This window comes from Salvia hispanica, chromosome 1, assembly GCF_029641045.1.
Source record: "Salvia hispanica isolate PSC_SH4W2 chromosome 1, Shi_PSC_v1, whole genome shotgun sequence".
NCBI lineage: Eukaryota > Viridiplantae > Streptophyta > Magnoliopsida > Lamiales > Lamiaceae > Salvia > Salvia hispanica.
Genome location: NC_142692.1, coordinates 63,909,505 through 63,929,296, shown reverse-complemented (window position 1 = coordinate 63,929,296; position 19,792 = coordinate 63,909,505). Strand labels below are relative to the sequence as shown.

General features: G+C 39.6%; 3 protein-coding genes across 3 annotated transcripts; 2 read left to right on the top strand and 1 right to left on the bottom strand.

Annotated features, from left to right (window-relative positions):
* Window positions 1–646: 646 nt before the first annotated feature.
* LOC125220222 (putative F-box/LRR-repeat protein 9) lies at window positions 647–1,849 on the top strand. The gene is made up of 3 exons (XM_089062284.1): window positions 647–654; window positions 865–1,221; window positions 1,327–1,849. The coding sequence occupies exons 1-3, from the start codon at window positions 647–649 to the stop codon at window positions 1,847–1,849; spliced, it is 888 nt and encodes a 295-aa protein (XP_088918410.1).
* Window positions 1,850–6,538: 4,689 nt separating this feature from the next.
* LOC125220223 (E3 ubiquitin-protein ligase ORTHRUS 2-like) lies at window positions 6,539–19,417 on the top strand. The gene is made up of 12 exons (XM_048122387.2): window positions 6,539–6,979; window positions 13,747–14,282; window positions 14,458–14,583; window positions 14,791–14,890; window positions 14,969–15,030; window positions 15,145–15,247; window positions 15,372–15,507; window positions 15,633–15,847; window positions 15,977–16,428; window positions 18,147–18,281; window positions 18,405–18,506; window positions 18,688–19,417. The coding sequence occupies exons 1-9, from the start codon at window positions 6,539–6,541 to the stop codon at window positions 16,421–16,423; spliced, it is 2,166 nt and encodes a 721-aa protein (XP_047978344.2). The 3' UTR covers window positions 16,424–16,428; window positions 18,147–18,281; window positions 18,405–18,506; window positions 18,688–19,417.
* On the bottom strand, window positions 10,106–13,751 carry LOC148934368 (uncharacterized). The gene is made up of 2 exons (XM_089069496.1): window positions 10,903–13,751; window positions 10,106–10,378 (listed from the first exon to the last, which is right to left on the bottom strand). Exons 1-2 carry the CDS (start codon window positions 12,302–12,304, stop codon window positions 10,341–10,343), a joined length of 1,440 nt encoding a protein of 479 aa, XP_088925622.1. The 5' UTR covers window positions 12,305–13,751; the 3' UTR covers window positions 10,106–10,340.
* Window positions 19,418–19,792: the final 375 nt, after the last annotated feature.

The window sequence follows — 19,792 nt, the reverse complement described above, 5'->3', positions numbered from 1 at the left end:
CACAGTTTGCCATTTCAGTCCGTCCCCGAATACTTGACACAGTTCACTTTTTCCATTTTTGATAGTGGACCACATATTCCACCAACTCATTCCTACTCACATTTATTATAAAACTAGTACTTTAAAAGTATGACCCACATCCCACCAACTTTTTCAACACACTTTCCATTACATTTTTTAAAATCCGTGCTGGGTCAAACCGTGTCAAGTATTCGGGGACGGATGGAGTACTTGATGTATTAAATGAAAGGAAGGTTGTCTACCATTATTAATCACAGGAATCGAAGGATCATGAGAAGATACCATTACATAGACGTTAGATTTTCTGATTATAATTAAAGACACGAATATGAAAGGTCATGAAAAGATGAACCGAAAAGCCTCTTAGTACTTATTTATTTCTAAGAGCATCTCCAACCAAGAAAGGTAAATGAAAGAGGTATGAAATATACTCTTTCAAAAAATAATACATTCCAAAGGAAAAAGGTATATAGAAAGATATATCATTTTAAGAAAATAAAATAATAGTAAAAAATGCATTAAAATACATAAAGTGTAATATCTTCTCAAATACATTCCCCTTGGAGAATGATTTTTCATGAAAAGAGGACAAATATGGTGATTATATGATTTTACCTCTCCATTGATGGTGAGGTAAAGATACATCTTCAAAATAGGAAAAAGTATAATACCTTCTCAAATAACTCTTCACTTGGAGAATGATTTTTCATAGAGAAAAGATAAATATGATAATTATATGATTATACCCCTCCATTTACCTCTCCCTTTGGAGATGCTCTAATCATTATATAAACGGGTACACCGCAATACCAGCAGTAAACTAAAATCGAAAATATTGAGCAGAGTAAAGAAGTCTGAATCCAGCGAGCCCGTAATCGTAACTGAACCTTCAATTCCCACGGTTGCATCTTCAATATCATCAGTCCCGCCTCCACCATCGCCGCCGTGGACTGAACTACCTGATGACTTGACGGTGAATATCCTGCAAAGGCTTCACACTAAAGAGATACTGATAAATGTGCAGGAAGTGTGTAGTAAATGGTGGAGACTCTGCCAGGATCCTGCCATGTGGCGCATCATTGATTTGGATCATCAACATTGTCGTTGGTATGGGCTCAAAGAATTTAAGGAAATTTGCCGTCGCGCAGTTGATCATAGCCAGGGGCAATTGGTCGAGCTAAAGCTTACTGGTTTAGCAGTGTATTTGATATACTACGCAACCGAGCGGTAGAAGTCTTCTATTCCCTATCATGTATTTACTCAAAATCAGATCACCAATTTTTATATGTTCTACTCTTTTGACAGATCAAGTGAGCTGCGATGCCTGACACTACCGGAGTCTCAAATAATAGGGTATGTTTTGACTGGGGCAATCAAGAAACTCCCACGATTGGCAGAGTTGCATCTCTACGTGATGTCAATGCCTAATCCCACAGATTTGGAAACCATTGGCATTTCATGCCCAATGTTGAAATCATTCACATATAGAAACCATTGGGTTGTGAATCTAGACGTTTCAAATCATGTTGTAGCAATTAGGAAAACCATGCCTAATCTGCGTTGTGTCCTACTTTGTGGAAAGTGGATGGTAAATAGGGGACTGGAAGCAATTCTCGATGGATGCTACCACCTCAAATCACTTGATCTTGGGAGATGCAAAGGTCTTGATATGCAAGGTGCTCTAGTCAAAAGATGTTCCGACCAATTAAAAGATCTGAGGCTCCGTCCGGTGTCTCCACCCTCTATCAGCTATCAAGATTGGGATTACGACAGTGATTGGTCATATTATATCTACAATTCCAGTGATAGTGATGAAGAATATCAATAGTGGAACCAAACCGAGTTGATATTAGGTTAACCATGTAACCCATCTGTTAGAACTGACTAGTTGTTTTGTGGCCAATACCCCTATTATCATTGTTATTCACATTTGGAGTTTGTTTTTCCAGCTATTTACATCCCATTGTCTAAATGTATATTTTCTAGTCTACTTTGTAGATTACTGTTCTAACATCTTAACTTTTTGAGTATAGTGTTGGACCTGTTGTTGTGCTATTTTCAGTGTAGTAATTGCTTTAGTTCTTGTGGTGTTTGTTGTATGGATATTTACAATTAATGCTTTTTTAGGTGACTACTTTTCAACCTAGAGTATAGATGTTCACAGTTCAAGTCAATTCAACACGAAATGTGTAGGTTGAATTGATTAATTCTGCCAAATATAAAGAGTTGCCCGGGCGTTTTTCGCCCTCAAATCGCCCGGTCACAGGGGGAACGCCCGGCTTTGGAGCAAAACGCCCGGTCTCCTCGCCCGAGCGGGCGTTCTTCTCGCGTATAAAAACCGGCGCAGGTAAGGTTTTTCGAACCCTAATTTCTCGCCCCCCTCGGCAGGTGGTGTAGCCAACTGCAGAGATGGCGGCCGGCCGGCAGTACTGCCAAAACCTGAATGTGTCTTTAAAATTCGTTCTCACTCTTTTTTTTGATTCGAGAAATCTTGGCTCGACAAGCAACCTTTTAAATCGAAATTACCAGCACACATACATTGTATTGGAATTGGAATTGACAATTCCTGACCACCACAGCCCCGTCAGCCTACAATTTTGTCCAATGCAGCTACCCTCTCCGTCCACAATTTAAAACCAAAATCAGCATAAATCAAGGCAATCAAGTGTTTCTAGATTATAAATCATGCAATAATATAAACATAATGCACAAAACATCGTCAACCGCTTCGTCAAAATCAACCGAAGGAGCTTACAGAGCTGAAATTCCTCAAACTGGAATGCCATTTAACAATCCTGGATATGCAGCAGCGCATGCCGAGTGAATAACTTTTTTGCAATTTCAGAATTGCATTACTATGAACTTGGATTACATTAACTATTGGAAATTATGTCAATGATTGAAAATTTTTAATTTGATAAAATCTTAGCCAGGTTAGTTTAAACATGATTATACTCCAATTTGAAAAAACTCAGAAAATAAGTACTTGTTACAATTTCTAAAATCATGCATTTTAAAACAGAGCTAATATAATGGCTTCACAGTTGTGTTCAAACATTAACACGTTATGCTGAACTAATAATTAATAATCAATTTATCAAAGCAATTAAAATAATTTCCGAAGGTTTAACTAATTTAACTTATTAAACATGAATTCTGCTAACAAAGTCCATAGAAAAAGGAAACCTAACAAACTAAACTCCTTTAATTTTAGATCAACCTTAGGATTGGGGTTTCAACCTTTTGTATGATACTTATAATTTTAGATCAAAGTCATCATTCACAACGAATCATATATATATGAAATGAAAGATGGGGGCTATTATTCATTGTATCTAAAGTAGGGTTGGGGAAAAATACCGAAAAAATGATATATCGCTCGTATCGTATTGAAAAATATCGAAAAATTATCGAATTTTCAATATATCGTAATTTCGATACGATACGATATCGTATCGAAAACTTTCGATACGATACGATAACGATATGAATTTCCTTATATCGCGATATATCGTTTTATATCGAAAATACGATATATATCGAAAATTTTCGATATATCGATATTTTCGATATATATCGATATTTAACGATATATCGAATTTCGATACGATATATCGAAATATCGATACGATAACGATATGAAATTTTTTTATATCGAAAGTTCGATATATAGAAACTTTCGATACGATAACGATATGAAATTCTTTCATATCGATATTTTCGATACGATACACGATACAACGTTTTCGATACGATATATCGTATCGACCCACCCCTAATCTAAAGAGCAATTTAGGATGTTTTGAGTGTTCTCTTGCATAACTCCAGGGCCGTTGGTGGGGTCGGCTGACCTCACATGCATGGATCCACAGCTGGATGTGGTTATTAAGGGGTGCATATGTTGGTTTTATCAAATAAGAAGCAATCACACTAATTCCGTATTTGTTTTTGTTCTATGCTTATACCGTAACTTTTACAAATAAATTTAATCACACTTGCGCTTTGCTATTAATTTATTGTGTACAGTTTTTTTTTTCCAAACTTGTGTTTTACCGTTTACTAAAGTGCGATTGTTTTGTTTGCGGTAGATATTCAATCATATTGTATTCCATTTGTGTTTGTTTATTTTTTGATTTATTTAATCATATCATTTATGTTGCACAATTTCTTATTATTATATTTCAAATTCACATAATGCTAATGATGTAAAATTAGTTTTCAAAAAATTAAGTAAATCGTGCATTGCACGGGGTGGATATTAGTTAACTTCAAAAGTTATAAGAAATTTACATAGAAAAATAATAAATTAACTTAAAAATAAACCTTATTTGACTTTCTAATTTCCAGATAAGAAAATATTAAATGATATCAAATATTGAACTTTAGTAATTATTTTATTATAACAATAAATTTAACAAACATTTGGTAGAAATTAATGCAATTTGTCATCCAAACTGATGCGGCATATACCAGTTAATGGAATTTGCCATCCACAGTTCTACACTGAACCGGCATATATCATTTAATGAATTTTGCCATCCATACTTGTGCGTCATATACCATTTAATGAAAAATTGCCTCTTAATAAAAAAATTCTTCAATCATCATTTCTACATTCCATTATTGATTCAAACTTCCTCTTTAATTCATGGAGTATATGCTATATGAAATTTTAGATTAAAATACATTTTTTTCCCGATCTAATATTTCATGACTCCGCATTTCTCCCTCCTATGTCAAAATTCTAAATCGATTAAGAATTTAATTTACCTTACTTAAACAATTACTCAAATTACCTTAAATACATGAATAATTAAAATCAGCAATATGAAAAATGTATTTTTACTATTATCATTATTATTATGCATGCCATGTTTACATTACAAAAATTATCTAATCGGAGTCGGTCACCCGAAATGCGCAGATACACGAACAACGAGGTGAATTTGATAGAATCAGTGAGCTTCGACAAGTTCAGTTATACATTTGTACATTCAAATATAATATCCGAAATTAAGGAAATGTCATGCACCTTGTTGTTCTAAGTAACTCTTAGTTCAAATATACTTACTTTCTAAATTATAATTAAATCTAATATAGATTTTATAACATGCCCAACATTTTATCCTAAGAGTTTAACAAGAACATATGATATCTCATGTCTTTATAGTTTTTATAAAAATATTGAATTATAACATATTGCATGCATCAACAAGTATATTAATACTAAATAATCTTATATCGATACACATGTATTAATTAATATACAATTGTCGGCTAAACGCAAGGTGAATGTGAAGACGTCAATGACAGGTGTGCAACAATTAAGATTTCATACGAATGATGACGACACTTGACCAGACGACGTACACATATCAACATGTCTATTAAATAGTGGATAATCATGTAATTTAACACGTGTACTAAGTAATGGACAGCGTCAGTTAAACGCAAGACAAAAGGAATTACGCCAACCACAAGTAGTGTGACAACCGGATCTCACGAGAATGATGGCAAAACTTGACCAGACGCAACACGTAAAGATTTTTTTCTAACAATTATTGATTGTGAAATTGAGCGTCGCAAGGAGCATTTGTCTTAACATAAACATGATACCAGAATGACCTAAGTTTTACTTCATCATACGACACACACACACAAGAATATTGTTTAAGAGCTATTGATTACAAACAAAGCATTGTAAAATATTAGTTGTCTCGACGTAAACATGATATCATAATGTCATAGGTTATACTCGATCATATAATTCAACACATGTATAATCATACCAACACGTGTATTAACTAATGAACAAAAAGACAGTTAAGCGCAAGGCGAGTTAGAAGACGCCAACCCCATGCAGTGCGACAACATATGATCTCATGCTAATGGCGACGACACTTGAATAGACGACACATACACATCAACATATTTATTAAAAATGGATAATCATATAATTCAACACATTAATTAACGAATACATAAAAACAACTAAACAAATTAAAGACAAAAGGAAAGACACCAACCACTAGCAATGGGACGACATGAGATCTCATGACAAGAACTAACAACGACACTTCATTAGATGCGTGCACACAAAGAATTTTTGTGAGAGCTAATAATTGTGAAATTGCGCAATGTAAAACACGATATCATAATGTCTTCAGTCATACTCGATCACACGAGTGTGAAATCTTTCGCACTGACGAAGGGAGTACTATTATTAGGTGGTCTTATTTTGGATGTACAAGAATTTGTAAAAATCATAGCCATCTTTTGGGTAAATTCACTATTGAATTGAATCAATAGGGAAATTGACGGAAATCGAAAAAATTCAAAAAGTTTCCTTCAAAAAATCCCGTTTTCAAGTCCGCGCCAAAGCCCCAAATTCCTCTTCTATATAAGTATTTGAGAATCCAATAACCAAACTCACTATTATTCATCACTTTCTCTCTCTGTGTATTCACACCTGTCTTCATTACTCAACAAGCAAACCTCCATCAAGCGATCGGAAATCATGTCTTCAAACCAAGTCGCGCAGGTCAGCCAGCTCCCGTGCGACGGCGACGGCGTGTGCATGGTCTGCAAGCAGAAGCCGGCGGAGGAGGAGATCCTCTCGTGCAAGACGTGCGTGACGCCGTGGCACGTGGCGTGCCTCACATCCGCCCGACCACAAACCCTAGCCGACACGCCCCACTGGGAGTGCCCCGACTGCTCCGATCTCTCATCCTGCGCCGCGCCGGCCGTCTCCGGAGGCAGCCTGGTGGAGAAGATCCGCGCGATCGAAGCCGATGCGTCGCTCACGGAGCTGGAGAAGGCGAGGCGGCGCCAGGAGCTGCTCGGAGGGCCGAAAGAAGGTGAGGAGACGGAGGCGAAGGGCGCTGGGGGTGTTTCGGGGATTTTAGGGGACCAGTTCAACTGCTCCATTTGCATGCAGCTTTTAGATCGACCTGTTTCGGTACGATTTTTTGGAATTTTGATTTTTGTGTCTGATTTGGGTTTTGTTTTGAAGGATCTGAGTTTTTGATGGTGGAAAATGGTTATTAATTTGAATGGGGTGTGTCTTTGGTAGCTCTTGTTTTTGGTATCGGCCATAGAAGAGAGAAGAGTAGTGTATAAGAGATAGATTGTAGGAAATTGTGTGTCTTTTTATTCATCGGTTCTTACTACTCTTTATATAGAGTTTTACATATGTGTATATGGTATGATTTCCTAGAATCAATTTACAATCAATTGCTCAATCAATATAAATCAATTTATACTGATTTAATTCTATTTCCTTCCTTGGATGATTCTGATCTTTATTCCTTTGTTAACACTTCCCCTCAAGTTGAGTGGTGGGATCTCCGAAACTCAACTTGCACAGAACGTTGGAGAAGCTCTTCGAATTGACCGCTTTGGTGAGGATGTCTGCCAACTGATCTTCAGATCGTACAAAGGGTAGTTCCACGGCTCCGCTCTCAATATTTTCTTTGATGAAGTGTCTGTCGACTTCCACATGTTTGGTCCTGTCGTGTTGTACTGGGTTCTCAGATATACTGATTGCAGCCTTGTTATCACAAAACAACCGACTTTTTTCTTGTGGCAATCCAATCTCCTTCATCAATCTTCTTAGCCATAAAATCTCCATCAATCCACTCTTGATACCTCTGAACTCTGCTTCGGCACTAGATAGTGCAACTACTTTCTGTTTTTTACTCCTCCAAGTAACTAGATTACCTTCAACAAAGGTGAAGTAACCCCCTGTTGATTTCCGATCTATTGGATTGCTTGCCCAGTCTGCATCTGTGTATCCATAGATCCCTCGATGCTTATTTCTTTTGAACAGTACTCCATGTCCAACTGTTCCTTTTAGGTATCTCACGATTCTTAGCGCAGCTTCATAGTGATCCTTCTGTGGTCGGTGCATGAACTGGCTTACAATGCCTACTGCATAAGCAATATCAGGTCTGGTGTGAGACAGATATATGAGTTTTCCTACCAAGCGCTGATATATGCTTTGACTTGCTGGTTCTGCTCCTTCCACGATCTGCAATCTGTGGTTTACTAGAATTGGTGTGTCGGCTGGTTTGCAGTCTAGTAACCCCGTCTCAGCAAGGATATCCAGTATGTACTTCTTCTGCCTTAGAAAAATACCTCCTTCCGATCTTAATACTTCTATCCCCAAGAAGTACTTAAGGTTTCCCAAGTTCTTCATCTCGAATTCTTGTGATAGGCCCTCCTTGAGCCTGTCAATTTCTTCAGTATCATCACCAGTAATGATCATATCATCTACATAGATGATCAGACATGTTATTCGACCATCTCTTTTCTTTAAAAACAAGGTATGATCTGAGTTGCTCTGTTTGAATCCGTACTTTGCCATAGCCTCAGTAAACCTCCCAAACCAGACTCTAGGCGACTGCTTGAGTCCATACAGGGTCTTCCGTAGTCGGCATCCTTCTCCTTTACTGTAACCATCGGAAAAACCGGGGGGAGCCTCCATGTATACCTCTCTTTTCAATTCTCCGTGCAGGAATGCATTTGTAACATCGAACTGATGTAAGGGCCAGTCTCTGTTCGCAGCTACTGAAAGTAGAACTCGGATAGTATTCATTTTCGCCACTGGGGAGAATGTCTCGTCGTAGTCTATTCCGTAGGTCTGCGTGTATCCCTTTGCAACTAATCGTGCTTTATATCTTTCAATAGAGCCATCAGGTCGACGTTTAATTGTAAATACCCACTTGCATCCGACTGCCTTCTTTCCATCCGGTATCATGCACTTTTCCCAGGTGCCATTTCTTTCTAGTGCTCCCATCTCTTTCTGCATTGCTTCTCTCCAATGCTTGTGCCTCCAGGCCTCCTCCACAGTGCACGGGATTTCTTCTTCTTCATACAGCGCTGCCTCAAATGCATGAGCCATTTCTGAGATGTGATTCTTGGCCAGAAAGGCTTTTGAGTATTTCGCCTTTGTGTGAATGTCAGGACTGTATCTTTTCGGTGGAACTCCCCTGTTTAATCTTGAGGGTAATTTGTACCCCCCAACTCCTTCACTAATCTGCTCCTCGAGCAAATCACAAATCTCAGGTTCATCTGGGCTCTCTTCATCTGAGTCTATACTTGTCTCTTGATTCCCTTCAGTAATACTGTTAGTACAATTAAGAGAGCTTCTTTCAGGTGTAGTAGAGTCTACAGGAGGACTTACAGTGGATATCAGAGAGGGAGTATTCTGGACAGTGGCATTGGGCGTTGGGGGCTGTATATGTGAGATTTGCTCAGCAGTCTTGTCAGCCTCATTCGCTTCCTCTGCCAGGTTTGCTGGTGCATGATAAACTGGAATTGGTGGACAACTTAGTGGGTCGACCTTACTACCATTCTCCCCCTGACCACTAAGATGGCTAAAGTAGTAGTCTGTTTCGAGGAAATCGCAGTTCATTGTGGTGAACAGGCGATTAGATTTAGGATCAAAACATCTATATCCTTTTTGATTCACTCCGTATCCCACAAAGACACATTTGACTGCACATGGGGATAATTTGGTTCTTTCGTGTTTTGGAATGTGGACAAAAATTGAACAGCCAAACACCCGAGGTCGAAGGGTTAAAGGTAATGGGATTTGCGCTAGTGTCGAGAGGATCTCTAGCGGAGTTTTCAAGTTTAGTGAGCTCGAAGGTAGTCTGTTTGATAGGTAGACTGAGGAGGCAACTGCTTCAGGCCAAAATTTTCTTGGGGTGTTGGATTCGATAAGCATAGCACGGGCCATTTCTAAAAGGGTTCTGTTTTTCCTCTCTGACACTCCGTTTTGTTCTGGGGTGTATGGGCAGGTAGTTTGGTGTACAAGGCCTTTATCGTGACAGAACTGTTTCATATCAGAGTTCACAAATTCTCCTCCATTATCTGACCGAAGAGTTTTTATGGTTTTTTGAAATTGGGTTTGGACTAGGTTGTAAAAATGGGTGAAATGCTGGAAGGTTTCACTTTTTTGTTTCATAAAGTATACCCACGTCATACGAGTACAATCATCCACAAAAAGAAGAAAATATTTAAAACCTTGCCCCCCTAAAACCGGTGAAGGACCCCAAACATCAGAATGGACAAGAGAAAATAAAGAATCAACTCTGGTATTATTTGATTTGTAGGTTTGTCTGTGGCTTTTGGCCAAAACACAGGTTTCACAATACAAATCCTTACTAAATTTAGGAAAAAGCAATTTTAAATAACCCGATGAAGGATGTCCTAGACGGCGGTGCCACAACCAAGCTTCCCTGTCAGCCGTCCCGTGAGCTATCATAGCATTTCCGTGTTGCTCTATCTCATCCACATAATACAGCCCATTCCGCTCAGTGCCACGTCCAATAATTTTCCCTGTCCTGATATCCTGCAAAAGGCAGAAATTGGGTTGCATTAGGAGAGTGCAATTCAACTCTTTAGTCACATGACTAATAGATAGCAATTTATGTGACATAGAGGGGACATATAGGCAATTAGACAATGTCAAACTGGGTGAGATTTTAACAGTTCCTGCTCCCTCTACTATCGTCAACTCTCCGTTTGCATTTTGAATGTGACTTTTTGGTGCCCTGTGCATACTAGATATATCAGATTTATCAAAAGTTATAGTATCTGTAGCTCCACAATCAAAAATCCATTTGTCATTCTTGGCATCAGAGGATATGGACAGAGCATATGATTCGGGCAAATTATCGGACAAATTTTCGAGTGGCTGAAATTTATTCTGGCAAAGTAATGGGGCAGATTTGGGATTTTTAAAAATGAGAGGCTGAGTTTCGAATTTTATGGATCTTTGGGGTTGAATCATAGGATACTTAATAGGTTGGGGTGCATTTCCTAATTTTTCAAAAAAGGTAGGGCTTGAGGGTAAACCCCCAAACCCTAACTTACCCCCTTCCGCCTCCACTCCATTTCCGCCGTTCGCGAAGGAAACTGTACCAAGGGTTATCTCCTCCGGTCCATGCTGGCTGCCGCCTCGGATTGTTGTGGCCTCGGTGTTGCTCCCGGCGGTGGCAGCCGGCTCTCCCCCTCTATTCGCGACGGCAGCTACTCCTCTTCCCCCTCGAAACGGCGCTTGATTCTGTTTAGATTTGCGATCCTCCCACCATTCCGGGTACCCATGGAGTTCGAAGCATGTTTCCCGAGTATGCTTTTTCTTTCCACAATGATTACATGTGAGCTTCAGTTTCTCCTCCTCCGTTTTCTTGCTCCAGTTACCGCCGGTATTTCCGCCGCTTCGTTGAGGGGGATTTCGGTGAGTGGCTTGATTCGGCCATGGCTGCCTTGCAATGAGTCCAGCCGCGACTCCCTGTGTAGCCCCGGTATCCCCTGATTTCAGAACGCTCGCTCTAGTGTCCTCCCTCCGAAGGATTCCGTATGCTACTTCTACGGATGGTAGTGGATCCAATCTAAGTATTTCTTTCTTGATCCCTTCGTACTTGTCGTTTAGGGCTACGAGAAGTTGGTATAGTCTCTGTTCTTCTTTTTCGGCATTATGGATTTCAATATCCTCTGGGAGTTTCATCCGATTGGGTTGTTTCTGGTCGATCGAGACCCATAGATCATTGAGGATTGTCCATATATCTTCCAGAGATTCATCCGTCTGTTTTAACCTGTTTGCTCTTGTGTACAGGTCATACACTTGAATCTTGTCACCTCCGCTTGCGTACGTAATCTCCAGGCTCTTCCATACGTCTCTGGCTGATGGGTATTGAGACACTCGGTTGACTAGTTTCTCCTCCAAGTTTTGAATCAACCACGTGAATACGCAGTGATCCCCTTGCTGCCATCTTCCGAAGGCTGGATCGGTTCTTGCAGGAGGGGATGGGACTCCAGTAATGTGAGACAACATTCCCCTCCCGCTGATTGCCGCTGTCATGTGGATGGCCCAAAGCGAGTAATTTTCGCCATTAAGTTTGGTTCCGATCTGTAACGGTGAGGTATCAAATCTGTGGTGTTCAATTTTGGGTTCTGGCTGGTTTAGAATTGTAGGTATGATTTGCTGGCTTTGTGCAATACTGGTGCGCATAAACTCAGCGAATAATCGAGCGAATTGCTCATTTTCTGTTGGTTTCGGTGTTTGGTTGTCATCGGATTCTGACATGGTTTGGTGATTTGAACAGGGTCTGCCGGATTTTGGCCTTTTGGTTTGAGATTGGTCCGAGACAGTGATGAGACTTCTCTGAGTCTCACCCCCGCTCTGATACCATCTTGTTTTTGGTATCGGCCATAGAAGAGAGAAGAGTAGTGTATAAGAGATAGATTGTAGGAAATTGTGTGTCTTTTTATTCATCGGTTCTTACTACTCTTTATATAGAGTTTTACATATGTGTATATGGTATGATTTCCTAGAATCAATTTACAATCAATTGCTCAATCAATATAAATCAATTTATACTGATTTAATTCTATTTCCTTCCTTGGATGATTCTGATCTTTATTCCTTTGTTAACAGTAGCGTCGTTTTTGCTTGTGTGTGAACTGTTGATTTTGATCTGCTGAAAATGATTATTGATCTGAATGAGTCTGTTTTTGGTAGTTTTGTTTGGATGGAGTTGTGTTTTAGTTTTTCCCTATATTGTATGCATAATTATGCATATTCAAGTGATTTTTTGCCGCTAGCTGTAGTAATAATTTGATGTTGTTTTCGATTTATTGCTTTGCATGAATGTTCTTACAATTTCTGATTTTTATTTGAATTCGAGGCAATCTCTGAAACCACATTAAGGAAGTATTGATTGGTTTCAAATGAACACATGTTGGTGCCTTTCATAGGATACGAAGAAAGTTCCATTCAGGGATCCTTTTTTTCTAAAATCACCCAAAACAAGAATTTCGCTGATGAATTTGTGAAAAAACTCTCGTCTTCGGTGATTTTAGAAAAAATAAAGGTTCCATGAATGAGAACCTTTTTTTTGTATTCTATGTGAAAGGGTGACACGTCAATGCTAATAACGTGTTAAACACGCCAATGCTATTGCCATGTGTTCAGGGTGAAGCGGAGGCTTACCCGCCATTAGAATTGGCATGTTCACTCTTTTAAATGATGCACTGGTGTGTTTCCCTTTCATAGAATAAAAAAAGGTTCCAGTCAGGGAACCTTTATTCTTAAATCATCCGGAATGAGAATTTTGCTGATGAATGTTTGACTGTATGTGGATGTGTTTGTAGCATATTCAATGCAGTTGGGTATGCTATAAATGGCTTCATTTGTGTTAATAAAAAATGGAAGAACAATTAAAGATTAGATACAAATGCTTTCTTTGATGATTTCCTATGTTTGATTTTAACTTATGTACTTGGGCTTTTGGAAATGGAATTGGAGTCTTCAATTCCAAATCCAATATTTCTGACCAAAATATATTTGGATTTGGAATTAAGTTACATATTTCAATTCCTCTCAATTCTACAATTTGAATTCCATATCAAAAGTAAATAATCGGAGATTCAAATAGTCATGAAATTGGACAAATTCACACACACACATACACACTGCGCACACAGAGCGCATAAACTGCACACATAGATCACACTACACACACAGCATATTCTACACACACACTTCATATCAACTACATCGGTTTTACCGAACGAAGGATTTGGAATTGAATCCAACAAATTGAATTCCATAAAATTTTAATTCCAATTTTGTGTACTGAATGGATGCTTAGTTAAATAAGTTTGATGATAATAAAGCTTCTAAACTCATCCTTGTACTCTTGATTCTGTTTGCAGACGCCGTGTGGTCACAACTTCTGCTTGAAATGCTTCCAAAAATGGACAGGGCAACAACGCATGAAGACCTGTGCTATTTGTCGGAAGATGATTCCAGTCAAGATGGCTAAGGAGCCTCGAATAAACTCTGCCATTGTCATGGCAATCCGAACAGCTAAAGCTTCCCAGTCGAACTGCTCGGGAGGCCCTGCAAAGGTATCCCACTTCATCCACAACCAAGATCGCCCCGACAAAGCATTTACAACAGAGCGTGCGAAAAAAACCGGAAAGGCTAACGCATGCAGTGGGAAGATATTTGTGACCATTCCCTCAGATTTTCTTGGTCCAATCACACCAGAGTACGACCCGACAAGGGGCTTAGGTGTGACAGTTGGAGAAACTTGGGAAGACAGGATGGAATGCAGGCAATGGGGCGCTCACTTCCCTCATGTTGCAGGTATTGGGGGTCAATCTAATCATGGGGCCCAGTCGGTTGCACTGTCAGGTGGTTATGAGGACGACGAGGATCACGGAGAATGGTTTCTCTACACGGGGAGGTATTAAATGCTGCTTTTATTTGGCTTTTTTACTTATGATTAAGATGATATTATCTCTTGCCTTTCTCGTGCAATGAAATCTGTCTGAACTTAATGTGCATAGTCTGCGCCAATACTTTTTATAAGGTTCTATTAAAAACTTTCCATAAATTCTCTATGTTACTGCTGGTTACAGTGGTGGACGCGACCTTACTGGGAATAAAAGGACGAACAAGAAACAGTCCTTTGACCAGAGCTTCAAAAGTTCCAATGAGGCTCTAAGGGTTAGTTGTCGCGAGGGCTATCCTGTACGGGTTGTGAGGTAAGCTAAAATTAATGCTTAATTTTGTTGTTAGTAACTCTGTGCAAACTAGTGCTATTTCTATTGTTCTTTGTGCTGTTTAGTGCTGGAATTAGACGACGACACTTTCTTTTACTTGTTGAGTTTTCTTGAAATTAAGGTGTCTAACAAAAACATCAATACTTATATATGTAATTGTTTTGTCATATTTCATTTTAATTGTTGCAGGTCCCACAAAGAAAAGCGATCTTCTTACGCACCAGAGACGGGTGTGCGTTATGACGGGATTTACAGGGTAGAGAAGTGCTGGCGCAAGGCTGGGCAACAAGTAAAAATTTGCCAAATAAAAATCTCACGTGCGATTTTATTTGTATCCTCTCATGACATTCCTTTTGAATTATTACAGGGATTTGTCGTCTGTCGTTATCTGTTTGTGCGTTGTGATAATGATCCAGCACCATGGACCATGTGAGTTGCTGTATACTATTTGTCTCGCATGGCCTCTCTACTCAGCCGTCTACTATCTGTATTTCATGATATATGCTTAAACTTTATGTGAAACTATGTACTTTCGGCTTGTAGTGACACCCAAGGAGATCGTCCGAGGCCTCTACCTTCAATTCCCGAGCTGAACCAAGCTAAGGATATTACCGAAAGGAAAAAGAGTCCTGCCTGGGATTTCGATGTAAGCAACTTAGACTAACTTGTGTTGCATTGGTGATTGTTTCTCGAGGTTTGCATGACTTTACGTCTAGCATTCTAAGGATAAAATTACTTTGAGACTCATCCGTCTAAAATTTTCCGTATAGGAGCAGAAGGGCATCTGGACATGGACGAGACCTCAACCGCCCAGTCAAAAAACGCTCGTAGACGGTGATAAAGTAAAGATCACCAAGAGGAAAAACCAAAGCGGGACTGGATCAGTTAAAGCAAAGCTTCTGAAAGGTAATTTTCCCTTTCCTATTCAAACACTGCTTTGATTAAATTGTTGACATTCTCATGAAGCATCATTTTTTGCTTCAATTCTCAATTTGTTTTGTATTTTAATGCTTTTGATAACCGTAATGCAGAATTTGGCTGCCTCATCTGTCGGAAAGTGATGGTTCAGCCACTCACTACTCCCTGCGCGCATAACTTCTGCAAGGCGTGCTTAGAGGGCGCCTTTTCCGGTCAATCTCACATCAAAGAGAGAAAAACTGGAGGGAGGACGCTTCGTGCACAGAAAAATGTTATGAAGTGCCCATCTTGCACACAAGATATTTCTGAGTTCCTTCAAAATCCTCAGGTACATGCATTATATTTTGTTTTATTTCTGTTTGGATTTTCATCTGGCTGTATGTTCTTGGTCTTGGATGTTAGATGTGACATGAAATGGTTGTACTAACGATTCAGCTTGAATATGATTTGTGCACAGATCAACAGAGAGTTGATGAGCGTGATTGAAACGCTGCAGAAGCAGTTGGAGGAGGAGAGCTCCAAGGCTAAGGAAAACGAGGATGCCCAAAGCTTGAATTCAAGCGAGAATGCTGAAGAAGAGGGCTCAGAAGTGGAAGTGCGAGAAGATGCAGTTAGCGTTTCTAAGCGAAGGAAGCTTAGCAACGATGGTGCCCAAGCCGGAGAGCCAGAAGGGACAAAAGACGATGAGGTAGCAGAACCAGGCAGGCTTGCTGATGGAGACGAGAGCACACAAGTAAATGTGCACGAGTGTGCTGATGAAACACCAGATGCAGTTGCTGAAAGCACAAAAGAGGAAAAGGCTGAGAAACCTGATGTGGGAGCCACAGAAGGCCTCGAACCAGCAAAGCGTGGGCGTGGTAGGCCTAAGAAAGCCTCTGTGCAGAACAGTTCTGGGGCGAATTGATGCTGGTACCTCTGCCGTCTCTTCTCATTTATTTTTGCTACTATTATTCTTTACTTGGTAGGTGTGGTATAAAGTATATGAAACAGCATTTTTTGTGATTTCATGGGTGAAGTTTTTCTCTTGGTATATTTTTGGAACAATGTGTAGATGTGATGGTGTTAACAGGAAGTGTTGTGCTCGTTTGTGCGTGTATCTGTGCTTTATAGAGCAAAGTTGTCCAAATACCCTAAGTTTGAGTGCTTGTAAAATTAAACTAACTGCAGATGTAATACAGTTTATTATATAAATCAAGTTGTTTTAAAATTATATAAAATTATAGTAATAATTTTAGATTTATATCAAGTTGCTTGAAACACTTTTGATTTGTTTTAAAATGAATTACTATAAATTTATGTCCCACAACTAATTTAATACGTTACTAAGTTTGAATTGGATCGATATTGTGTTGTTGTTGCAGCTTCTGTATTTGGAGAACAATGGAAGCTATGATACTTCACCCAATGAATAATTGTTAATTAGAAATACATGAGTTAACCATTGTTTTTCCTTTACACATTCTTTCATGACTTTTTTGTTGGAATCTATGCCCGGTCAATGGACTTTGACCAATTATAATTTCAACGAGACATTTAATTTTGTAAAATTAAATGATATAGCGCCGATCTACGTTCGGAGTAGATGACCGTGGTATATTTATTTTCTCAAATCCGATTCCCGGTGAGTGAGAAATAATTATTTAAAATTGTGCAAAAATTGCAAATTTAATGAGCTATGAGAGGAGATTAGGGAATAATTAAGAGAGTTCATTATCCCACATTGAAAGTTTCAACCTTATTAAACTAGTATTTAATAAGAAGGATTATTACATGTAATAATTATAGTGGACTAAGATGGGCTGTAAGAGCCCACACGCGCGCACACACGCGCGCCTCGAGCCCTTGGATCTTGGCAATTGGTCTTTGGGTGTTCTTTGGGCCTGGTCGTGGGCTTGGTGCTTGGGCCTAGTTGCGGGCTTGGCCCAAGTCTAGTGGGTCTAGTTCTTTTTAGACCACCGCCGTTTCCACGTCAGCGAGCCAAGCGGGATGCCACCTCGTCCGTATGACGCGGTAAGCCAACGTGGCTGACACGTGATAGTCCACGTCGTGAATGAATCTAGAAGCTTCTAGACTCAGCCTCTCTAGCTCTGAGCGCGTAACGCCCGAACGTTACAGTTCGTAACCGACGACCGTTACGGTCTACCATTAATGACGGCCATTATGGCCGTTGACCCCCTGCAGTGGACTGAGCCTATAAATAGGCTAGCCATTCTAGCATTCTACACATCAGAAAACTAGAATACACTCTGCATCATACACTCTCTTCTCCCTCTGCATTGTTCTTCTGTCGAAGCTCTGCCCTCTCCTCCATCCAGTTCGCCGGAGCTCTGCTGATAGCGGTGCTGCTTCATCAGAGACGTAGCCGTTTTATCTTTGGGGACGAAACGCCAATCCGAAGAGCACTACCGGGCGTATCTCGTCTTGCGGAAAGAGGCCTCCTCGACTCGGCTATTTCCTTTTACGGTTCATTAGTTTCGAATTTTCCGTTGTAATTTTCGTTTCAGTTCTTCTTGTATTCCTTCTTGTAATCCCTAAATCTCCAACAATTTTCCCCTCTCATAGCAAAGTGTTGTCTCATCCTTAAATGCCTACTCAGCTTGACCAATCTGTAAATTATTTGATAACAGGGAAGACTGAATTTGATCCAGAGGAGGAGGATGCAATCTGAGTGACCAAAATCTGTGTTAAGGTTCGAATGCAATCGGAGCTACCTTCATCACCAGTTCCTGCTTCTTGCTGCACTTCACTGCTGGAAGCCTATAGTAATATTCTGTTTCTTCATTCACTCTAGATGTTTTTCCCAAGTTTCCAATCTGTTCTATTTCGTAGAATTGTGAAGGTTTACCGAGAGTCTACCTAATTTGGTTTTTTGTGGCTGTCTTCAGAAGATATTGACCGGAAGGAAACTTGACTTAACTACGCAATGCGTTCTACGGCTCTACCATAGTAGAGGCATTTCCTGAAGCCAACAGACACCTCTTGCAAAGGTATTGCCTCATGTAATTGATTTATCGCTCCATGAGTAGGTGTTGTTGCTTATTTTTTTGTAGAATGACCTTGATTTTTGTTCATAAGATTTTGTAAAATCTGAGAAGTAAAAATTTTCGGATAGGAACAGGTATACCATATTTGATCTCTTTGATGATTTGAAGTCTTTATCTTATGCAGTGAAAATACTCAAAGCATGCATGGCCATCGAGTTCAACTGTGGACTTGTCATTTGAGATCGAAGTGGTCGTTATCAAGAATAGGCTCGAGGCATATATTGTGATATTTTGAAACTTGTCTTAACCTTGCAAAAAAATGAAGAAAATGTAGCAGACATTACTTTCCATTGCTAATTGTATCAACAAACAAAAACTACTTCATTATCCCCATCTCGGTATACCCCTCCAACTTCAAAATATGCTCATTGTCGCTAATCCCACCGCGGTAAACTCGATCACTTTAGACTGATCCCCCACTTTGATTTGCTTGTAATTCATCGATTTATTGTTAAAATAGGTGCCGCCATTTTCGAGCTCGGATTTCAAGCTGTGGCAGTAGATTTTGAGCTTGTCGAGCTCGACCATGGAGTACTTGAGCTTGGAAGCTTCTACACAAAACAACAAAAAAGGGGACTTAGCTTCGACAAACCGTGAGACCGCCGAAGTTTTACTGATCCAGTGATGGCCAAGAACTCTCCAGCTATCACTGCTGATGCAGAGCTAGGACATCAAATGTCCTTTTTGTTTGAAGGGGTGACTCAATTTGGGGGTGGAAATTGAACAGTTCAAGGGCACAGTCGACATTTTGTACTCAATTCTTGACGCAGTTTTCGATGTTGTTTCAATTAGCAGCCTCCTCCCAAGAAATGAAAATTGGTTATTTACGCACTCAACAGTGCGGGTCGGTTGTATTAGTAGGGCCGCCCAGAATTAAATCAAGTACAGTGAACATCCTTTTACGACCAGAAATAGACCCAAATCTTACTATATCTAACAAAGTGAACAGGCCCTAAGTTAGCAAGATAATAATGTATATAGGACTTTTTCTATATTATTTTTTTTTTTACTTTACTTTTACTTTCTCTCCAGTTCATCTATTTACTATTTACTAGTATCATCTTTTTAAAATAACATTAAAAAGGAAATATTACGCTTACAATGGGACAGAAGAAAGAGTTACCAAAGTGCTAGGAAAAAATAACATGGTACATTTCCGAGAACCTATAACTGCCAGGGCCTAGGAGGAATACTTCCAAGCACATTAGGTGCATGGAGTCGGAGTGGTC